The sequence below is a fragment of the Kogia breviceps genome, chromosome 7 (genome assembly GCF_026419965.1).
Source record: "Kogia breviceps isolate mKogBre1 chromosome 7, mKogBre1 haplotype 1, whole genome shotgun sequence".
Taxonomy (NCBI): domain Eukaryota; kingdom Metazoa; phylum Chordata; class Mammalia; order Artiodactyla; family Physeteridae; genus Kogia; species Kogia breviceps.
Window position 1 is genome coordinate 22,714,322 of NC_081316.1, and position 10,407 is coordinate 22,724,728.

At 46.4% G+C, this 10,407-nt stretch overlaps 1 protein-coding gene across 1 annotated transcript; it reads right to left on the reverse strand.

Annotated features, from left to right (window-relative positions):
• On the reverse strand, positions 1–10,404 carry PSMD13 (proteasome 26S subunit, non-ATPase 13). The gene is made up of 13 exons (XM_059068793.2): positions 10,183–10,404; positions 8,680–8,758; positions 6,775–6,809; positions 6,635–6,690; positions 6,360–6,403; positions 6,088–6,174; positions 4,952–5,123; positions 3,832–3,911; positions 3,626–3,751; positions 2,057–2,119; positions 1,381–1,461; positions 1,061–1,177; positions 1–493 (listed from the first exon to the last, which is right to left on the reverse strand). Exons 1-13 carry the CDS (start codon positions 10,275–10,277, stop codon positions 398–400), a joined length of 1,131 nt encoding a protein of 376 aa, XP_058924776.1. The 5' UTR covers positions 10,278–10,404; the 3' UTR covers positions 1–397.
• Between the last annotated feature and the right edge of the window lie 3 nt (positions 10,405–10,407).

The following is a 10,407-nucleotide window of genomic DNA, read 5'->3' on the forward strand; positions in this document are numbered from 1 at the left end:
GACAGAGCAAGGCATTAGTTATAGAAACGTTCTCAAACCACGTTGGAAAACATGTTCACACAGGTGATGTAATGGAGGCCAACCCTGGAGTGGGCCCCCTGCACACTAGGGCTGCCCCTTCTGACTCCGGGGGCGGGGGCGCCACACACTCCTGCTACCTCATCACTGAGCCTGGCGGCTCCTCCCCACTGCAGGCTATGGTGACAAAGGAGGCGTCTGCCTGTGGCTGGGCACCCCCATCAATGACAGTCCTCTGTGACAGTCTTCACAGTAAGAACAACAGTCCCTACTCCAAACTGGATCCCACCCCCACCCCCAATTAAACGCAGGTCTTCTCAGCTGCCAGTAAACATCAGCCGTGAGACACCTCTCCACACACAGGTCAGGGCAGGGGAGGCTAGGTGAGGATGTCGTGGGCCTGGTGCTCCACCAGCATCTCCATGCTCTTCACGTCGGTGCACCAGAACTCCAGGCGGTCCTTCATCCCCTTGATCTGAGGGCAAACCAGGACACATGTGTGTTAAGGCCCTTGGGAATCACAGCACCTGACAGGGCAGTCCTGAATTTCCAGCTAATCCTTTAGGGCAGCATTAATAAAAAGGACATCAGAGCTGGGAAAGCAGGGTGTGTGAGATGGGATTATCCCAGCCAATTCTTATCAGAAGGACATGAGGAAAAACGTGCATGAAAGAAAACAGGCAAGAATAGAGGAAATCCACAAGATTAAATTTTCAGCAAATATGAATAAGATGGATATGAGCTCAAATCACGGAACCAGGAAAGTATTTGACCGGGGCACCAATTTAAAGATTAAAAGACATCACCAGCACAATCAGCACTGTTGTCACAACACGCTTTGAATGCGGGGTTCAAATCTCAAGCTTGCACCAAATTACGCTCTTTGAAAAGCCCTTAGTCCCTGGAGCGGTAATTCATTCTCTGAAATCTCTTGTCTAATAATGCTTTCTTCCTAAATGGCTTCCATCCAAATGAAACTAACACAGCACAGATACAACCCCAAATACCCACAAAGCTGAACTATGTATTTCAAGCATATCACCTGTTGCAAATCCAACACGCGGGGCTGCACCCAAGTCATGTGAACCCGCTTATCCACCTCGTCAATACTGCCTTTCAGCAGCCCCACCGAGAGGGCCTTCATCACCAGCAACTCCACCTGTGCAGAGAGGGGGTCGTGTAAGACACCCTGGTGCCAACACGCATGTACCCGCGGACCCCGCCGGCTGTGAAACACAAGGGGAACAAGGGGAAGTTTCTTTCTGTGACGTGAGTCCAGGGGCAGCAGGCTCGCAAGGGAGTCCCGACTGCCCCCCAGGAGTGGCTCTGCTGCTGCAACATCCCGAGTCTAAGAACTTATACCTCATTCACGGTGATTTTAGCACTTTTGGCAATTTCTTCAAAAGTGAGTTGTCTATGATTGGCAGGTCGTGTGAAAGTCATCTGAAAAAAATTTTTGTTTATTAACTATTTTTCCAAAAAAAGATTGTCAGAGAACTGATTGATAAGGGATATATGTCAATACTTGCTCTGAAAATACAGATCTTATCAGTACCACACATACTAAAATTTTCTTAATATTAGTCATATATCTTATCTCACTAAGCTTTCAATTCCTAGATAAGAAGGTATAATACACTGTATGGTAGTTTTCTACAAGAGTCACTATTTGTTTCCTGAACAAGTACTTGAGGCTGCCATGTGCCAGGGCTGTACCTGGAGCTGAGGATTCCGTGGGGAACTAGAAACACAAGGTCCCTTTTCTCAAGAAGCTAAATTCTAGTGTGGGAAACCGGATGAGCATGCAGACAAAGAACGGCAAGTGCAATGAGGTGGCAGCTCCCATAGCACAGGTGGTCGGGGAATACCTCCTCTCTGAGGCGGCGTCATCTAAACTGAGAGCCAAACACAAACTAAAAAAGCGAGTGGTGGCAGAGGAAGAGGAAAGGTGCTGGGGAGGGTGCAGGACAGGAGAGCTAGCAGCCCAGTGCAGGCTGCGACTGCCTGAGGGCCTGGAAGTGGGCAGGGCCTCGCTTACCTCCATGAGACACAGCAACTGGATTTTCCTCAGAAGCTGGGCCTCGCTGGCTGCTAAATCAGGCTGCAAAACGAAACGGCACCAGTTACCTGACCTGGCTTTGAAATTCTTTCTACAGCCGTGTCAACTGAACAAAAAGAAACTGGGCAGATCCAAACACTTGAGATCACTGAGGCTCATTATTCGCTTCAAGTGATCTGAACTTCACTTTTCTCAGGAGATCATTAGAAGAGTGCTTAGCTGAAGGCCTAAGGATTTTCCAAGACAAGGAGTTTACAAGGTAAGATTTGTGCTGCTGTCACAAACACCAGGAAGCAGGGCCACAGGGTGTGTGGAGGTGCTGCAAGAGGACTCTTGCGCAAGGAGAGGCAGGGAGGACACAGCTGATGCCTGAGCGGGTCTGGGTGCACTGCCCCCTCAGTCAGCTCAGTGTCAAGGGCGCCTCTGAGGGACGCACTGCCGAAGTTCCGGAGACTTGTTCTGAACTGCAAGAGCAAGTCACTAATTTGTCACGAAAAGCAGCACTGCCATGGGAACCAGGATGCACCTTCTGCACAACCTGTACAATCTCCCTGCAGTTGGGTCTAAAGGTTATTTGCTGAGCACAGAGCCAAACTGTGGAGAGCGGCTTCCTTGATTCAGATGTTCAGTAGCTCAGACCCCAACACAGGCAGCCCTGACAGCGACATTTCTGCTACAGCCGTGGACAAGTCTAGCTTTTCAGAAAGGGCCCCTCCCCCTGAACGAGCTCTTGCTGCCCGGACAGATACTGCTGGCAAGCACCTCTCAGGTTCCGACTCTTCCTGACATCTCCGTGCCAGCCGTCTCTCTTTCTGAGTGGCACTCCTTCCTGAGACGCCAACACACAGGCCTCGTTAGGCTGCATCTGCTTCCTGCCTCTTCACAGCCCGCTGTTACCTACTCTGTACCCTTATGTGTGAGTCCTACAAGGTCACCTTGAACTTTGAGAAGACGGAAAGTTCCAGAAAAGTACAAAGACTATAACACAACCATAATTCCTATCGCCACTAACATTTTAGTAATTATTTGCTTCTAATAATTTCTTTTAAAAAGAATAACCTTACTGTCAAACTTCAAATCCTTGTTAAGTGCTCTCCTCACTGACTCCCACTCAACACAGGCTCCTGCCCTCTCCCCGGCCCCTCCCCCATGCAGACCCCTCCCCGCCCACGATTCTCGCCACTCACTCACTCTAGCCCCACACACCCTATTTCACTTTGCCAACATGCTGAAAGCTTCCTCTCCCTCTGCTAAACATGCTCTTCCATGCTCATCACTAGCCAATTCCTACTCATTCCTAAGGTCACACACAGAGCAGTCCTTCTTGGGGAAGCTTTCGGTGACACCCCGCCCACCCAATACAGGTGAAGCTCTCTCTGCCTGTGGCCCTGAGCACTGCCACGGTAACCGAGTTACCACAGCAACCAAATCAGTGACCGAACCACCTGCTCAACGAGAGCAAAGTGGCATGTAGAGGGGAAGCGCGCCACACGGCAGACACACGGAGGAAGGAGCTCCATGGCGCTCCGCAGCCCCGCCTGGACTGACCTGCTGGCCCCAGGCGGTCTTCAGGGTCTGGAATCGTTCTACGTTGCCGCTGTTAAAGGCATAGAGGGTGTCAATCAGCCACTGGCGGTCAGTGTTCCTCAGTGACTCCAGCACGGGGTGCATGAGCTGTGAGGACGGAGACGGCCAGCTGACACACAGTCACAGTGTCCCCTGTGTTAAGGAGTCTGCACCCCAGGCCCACTTACCAGCTCTCCGAAGTTGAAAACTCCCTCGCCAAGAAGCCCTGCCAGTCCCAGCGTGAAAGCTCTCTCCTGCTGTTCAGACACTGCGGCAACAGCACAGCCCGTTACATGCCAGGCGCCAGAACCGTCCTGCCTGGCTTTAGAAATCTCACATAGAACGTAAAGAAGCTGTTCTGTGTAATGGTTATATTACACAGCCCTGAAATTAGGCATCTCTTTTAAAGTACTGGATTGACTTAGAGTATACCTGGAACCACATAAACGGCTTTTGTGGGAAAGGCACTCATGGCTTATTTTTACCGAACTATACGTGCATCTACTTACATTTGCAGCCTGTCTGCTGCCTGGTGGGTGTGCCCCACCATCCCCCTTGCCTGCCGGGGGAAGCAGCACCACTCCTTAGTTATCTTTGAGCCACCACGTTTAGCCTCGTTTGACTAGAACTCTGTTCCCTTATTCTCTTGACACATTAGTTGCTTTTTCTAATATATTTTGTTCCCTTATTCTCTTGACCACATTTGTTGCTTTTTCCGATATATTTTTCTTGAGATGCAGCAATTAACACCGTACTAACAATTTTAGGAGTTGCTGGTCCCCTAAGCTTCAACAGTATACTGTGAAAAACATTTAAAATATGCTGAAATAGGCTAAATTTCTTTTCTAAACACATATTCCTTGCGATTTTCCCAAAAGTCACCCGTCACTTTTCTTTCCACCCTCAAACCCTTGAAAACTCCACAGTTTATTCCCCTGGGCCCAGCATTTCAGTTTTCACGACAAGAGTCCCAGTTCAGGGACCTCACCGTGCCCTGCATCTTGCGAGGGCTTAGGGCACCCGCATCACTGTTCTCACGGAGGCCTCTGACTCAGAGACCAGAGAGACCTGGAGAAGGGGCAGTAAAGGGGCCATGAGGTGCGAGCCTCGCTTTCACCTGGATTAAACGCTGAAGACAAATACAATGCAGACACAAAGCTTAAACAACTCTTCCCACCACACGGGCCTTCTGCTAAGAGGAATGAACACATCTGAATAATCCCTGAGATCGGCTGCCTCAGGCGCGCCACAGCTGCTACGTTGTGCAAGTGAGCTCCTCGTCTGACATGGACTTTTTGGCCACGTTACCTGGCAGATCCTTGATGTCAACACAGCCCAGAAACCGCAGCGCATCTTTGTAGTAGGATGCGTGGTTTCCAATTGTTTGATAGTATTTACTGGAAAGGTCGTAGAAACGACTGTGAACGGATGTCACCCCAGGGAGGTTATTGAGCATTTCTTCAACATCTTCAATTGTTTCCTACACACAGGAAGTGAGATTGCCTTTCTTTGTAACTTGAAACATTTTTCAAGTAACATATGAAAAGGTGAAAAGCAAAAGCCACAAATGACTGATAAATTTGACTACGTTAAAATGGAAAACTTCAGTTCATCCAAAACACAGAAAAAAGAACAAAGACAAGCTATAGACTACGAAAAGGTATTTAAAGCACATGCAACCCATTGGGGAATATGACCAAGGCTAAGTAAAAAACTTTTAAAAATCAAGAGAAGATAAGCAACACAGAAAAATGGGCAAAAGAAATGATAAAACGGGCAATTTACAGAAGCGGAGACATGAGCAGAGTGGTCAGTAATCCAGAAATGTAACGTAAACCTTCAGTGAGATACCGTCTCATCTCAACAGATCAGTAAGAACTGAGCAGCCTGAAAATACCAAGTGCTGAAGGTATGGAGCTTCGGGGGCGCCTGTATGACGCAATGACCATATAAGTTGGTCTGCTATCCATATTCACACCTATCCCCAAGATTACACTAAAATCAAAGTAAGAAAGGCATAAACACAGACAGGAAACTTCAACAATGATAATGAGGAAGCAGAGAGGGCTGGGTCAATGGTGAACGGCGAAAACCCACGTGCTGTGGACCACTGGAGGCTGTGTGGGCTCCTGCTGGATGGGCGTGCTGTGGTCACACAGGGGAGAACTCTGTTTAAGGGCAACAGGCGTCGTATCAACAACTTATTCTTAAGTGGTTTTGAAAAGAAAAAACACACACACACACACACACACACACAGAACGACAAGGCAAAGTGGTGAAATGTCAACAATGGGAGTCTGAGGTAAGGGTAGAGGAGAGTTCTTTTGCTATTTTTGCAACTTTCTTGTAATTTAAAATTATTTTAAAATAAATAAAGAAGAAAAATAGGATTTTTGCCCCCTACAACTTTAAACAACGATAAATCTGTACTGCGGCAACCTCACCTTTGTAACTTGTAGGTCCCCGATATTTAATTTTAGAGCTCCAATTGCGGTTTTACACAGGATCACTGCCTCATCGCTACTTTTCACCTAAAGAGTCAGAAACAAGGGAGCCTCAGAACTGCGGGCAGCAGACTAACAAGGAAGGTATCTGTACACTGATTTAACCTGCAGGACTAGAGACACACTAGTCTCTAGAGTTGTGAACGGTGAGCACAGACACAAACTGTAAGTCAAACATATTTTAAAAGATCTGGCTCAAACTTCACATTTACCTTCTCACGAGTCTTTTCCAGAAAAGTAAGAGCCACATTAGGATCTAGAAAAGAGAGAACAAAGTCAGAAGAACCACCAACAGAGTATCGCTACAGATTAGTTTCTACCAACCAGGACATTTTTAGGTGGGATAATCTTTAGGTTTAGACCATAAAATACAAAACTTAGAATTTTACATTTTCGACTGAAATGCAAAAGTTCAAATAACTTATACTTCAAGATCAGTTAAATTACCATTAGGATCTGTTCCTTTATGAAACAAAGTGAGACTCACCAGTCATCTGTCTAACTACATGAAGAATGATTTCTACCAGGGACAAAGGATTCACCCTGAAATAAAAACCACATCTTTTGAGTATCAACAAATATCAGTGTATCCATTTTCAAAAACAAAAACTGACAAAAGAGTTTTACCTGTGTTCAAATTCACTGATGAAGTTTTCATAAAGCTGGAAACAAAACATGGAGAGTAATTACAGGACGTCTTTCACTCAGTAAAAGCCAAACTTCAGACACTACCATGATGCCCATCTCGCAGTAGGCATTGCACAAATGTTTGCTGAAGGACTGAAGACCCATATTGGGGCTTATTAAGTTCACATAAATGATCACCAATAAATTACTGAAGAAAGCTACGGGTTTGTTTGGTTTTTTTTGCTGGCTTTGGGAATTAGAACCCTGCCCTGTGAGAATCTCCCGAAGACCAACTTCTCTATTCGTCCTCCAAAGTATGCTGAATAAAACAGACTATCAGTTTGAAAGGTTCACTAACCTGACAGAGGTTAGAAGGTTGCAGGCTAATTACGTCCCATTATCAAATATCTTAGCCATTCAGCAAACATTTTGAGCACTTACTCAGACCCTTTGCTAGGCACTACAGACACAGAATGTATAAGACAAAAGCTGAGCTTTTAAGGAGCTTCTGGCCTAGTAGACAAGAGAGACTTGCAAACAAATAAGTGACAACACTGTGAGTTAAAAAGCAAGGAGAAAAGCACATAGCTGGATCAGCCAATGAGAGAGGTTGCAAATATTCTGCTATGAGTAGAAAGTGATTTAAAGACAAGAAGCCAAAGAAGAGAGATGAACAATTATGAATTATCCATAACTATGACATAGAACCTTAGGGAGCAAATATTAAAACAGCTCTAATTTATCGTTTTCCCACATATTCCAGCAGACAGCATGCCCAGCAAAATCGCCTGGCTTACAGATGATTACAAGTTCCTTTGAGTAGTAAAATGTCAAACTGGTAGATAAATACCACAAGAAAATCTTAGAAGCCCAGATGGTGGAATAACAAAGTGGCAAGCTTCACTGTGACTACATATAAAGTAACGTATTCAGGGCAAATAATTCAAACTATCATTATGAACTAGCTTGCAGTTCCAACGCATGAATCAGTTCCTCTGATTCATCCAGAATCCAAGAGAAAGACAACAAGGAGAGATGTCAGGAGAGACTTCAAAGAGTAAGGCTACCAGTGAGCAAATCTGGGGTGTGGGTGGGTTTGCCAGGGGATCTGAGAAAGGCTGGGACAGAGAGTGTATTTTTCTGTTGACAAAATTCTAGAAGTGCTCTATTACAGAGGCAGCATGACACTAAGCAGCATCCCCCCCCGCCAAGCCTCCTGTCCCCCAGTGTCCACACTGCCCAGGACAAATTGTTCGGGCAAACAAGCAGAGTCAGTGGGGGAGAGGGAAGAGGAGTGACGGCAGTTGTAACAGTTGTCCACCTTCCCTGGTGGTCCAGTGGTGGAGACTCCGCGTTCCCAATGCAGGGGGCCCGGGTGTGAACCCTGGTCAGCGAACTAGATCCCGAATGCCGCAACTAAGAGCCCGCAGGCTGCAACTAGATCTCGGACGTGGCAACGAAGATCCCTCGTACCCCAACTAAAACCCAGAGCAGCCAAATAAATTAAAAAAAAAAAAAAATCTATAAACAGTAAGATACAGGGGCATGCTAAGAGAGAGCATTTTAGGTTGGGATTTTAGAAGAAGCCAGAATGTCTGTGTTTGAATACTCTTCTGTCACTTATTAGCTGTGATCTATGGCAAGTCACTTAATCTCTTCGTGTCTGCCTCTACATCAAAAAAAAAAAAATAGGACAGAAATAGGACAGCAGTAGTACTTATCTCCCAATGCTGTTACGAGTGAATGAGTAAATGTGTAAAGCACTCAGAACAAACGGCACCTGACAAAAAGTGGTGGCTGAATAGGCTTATTGTTATAGTTATTATTATTGTAAAGCCCACCTATTATTTTTAAAAGTACTTGAACAAATTTATATACTCTGACCTAGTATGGCAAATCATTTACCTTAATGAGACCATCTCCTTGGGCAAAGCATGGGTCCTGTACAAAATCAAGCACCTGAAGTGTCAGCTGATGCCACAACCTGAAAAACACAAGGCTCTTAAGACCTATAACCTAGCATCAGTCACAGACATCTTCCCCCTTGATGGTCCTATCAAATAACAAATACTAACCAGTCTCTACTGTGTAATACAAGAATGCTAAAGCAGATGTTTTTTTAAGCTGAGTTCTTTCCCTGGCTCTGCTACTCAATAGTTATGTCACCTTGAGATCACTTAACCTGTCTAAGACTCAGTTTCCTTAGCTATAAATGGAGAACACCTTTCCAGACTACCTCAAAGGGTTATTGAGAGGATTGACTGGAAACAAGAACTCTGGAATTATACATACCTAATTTGAAATCCTGGCTCTTCTACCTATTAGCTGAGTATCTCTGGGAAGGAGCTTAAACTGAGCTTCAGCTTCCTCATCTTTAAACAGGATGAAGGACTGAATGAGCTAATACAGAAAGCCTCTAGAACAATGACATAGCACATTTGAAACCAGAGGCTAATTTCTAAGAGTGCAAATAAAATGCTCTGAAAAATACAAGTGCTACACAAGCAATTTTTGCCAAAAACTAAGAATTTTCTCTCAAAAATTGCTAATAGCAGAAGGCTGCTGAACATCATCAAAACACATCCTGAATATCCATGTGAAAGGCACTGTGCTAAAGGCTAGGGTTGTTAACAGGGAGGTATTACAAGAGGTGTATTTTTCTATGGCACATCACTAAACCAATGCCAGCAACTCATTCTATTCATTTAAAAAGAGGTTATTGCTTAGCAACTGATAATTTAATTGTTCTGAAATTCACCCCGTTTCTAAGTAAAACCAAACTCTGAGACCTCTCTAGGAGCACAAAGCCCAACATGAAATGCAATAAAAAGTATGGGCCATGGGGGAGGGGAGAAGTGGTTGCACCCCACCGTGTAACCAGAGGCAGAATCAACAGGGGGAAAAAAAAGCAAAACTGCACTGGCCTCTGGTTTATCTGTCCAGACTGCCGCGAAAGATAACTGTAGGTACAGTGCCACTATGACAAAGCTAAGTACAAGACACCGGTATCTGTTATACAAAATGTATGGCAGCCTGACCCCGAAAAGGTGTTTTGCTCGTTTGACTGGAATCAAGAGGTAAAATCACAGCCCTGAACCGTTTTCCTAAGACCAGAAGGAAGGGGAGTTTCGAAGCCTCAGTCACAGCCCCTCGGTCTGGAAGGCAGTGAACCCTAGATCCCAAAACCCAGCCTATGGCTCTCCTCCTCGGTCCTTGTGGGATGTCACCCTTCTCCCTCGTCGGCCCTGCCTTCCGGGTTCCTCAGCGCACCTCCTCGGTCTAGCCTGTCCCCACTCTCCACACAGGTCGGAGCGCCCTCAGTCCATCAAGGTCCCGGGCCTCCCCCGTCCCCACTCCGTGTCGCTCTCTTATCCCAGGACGCCCGGGTCCCCTTGGCTCGGCGCTCACTTCTTAGTGTAGAGCTCCTCAAGACGGTGCCACACGGCGGCCTGGCCGGGCCCGGAGCTCTGGCTCTGCTGTAAGAAACCAGGTACGTCCTTCATGACGGGAGGAAGACCCCGGGACAGCAGTACTGCAGGGATGGCCGGGTGGCGGAGCAGGGCTGCCAGAAGTGCTCACTCACTTCCGGCGCCGCGTGGCGCGGGGCAGGCCGGGAACGCCATACGCGACGTG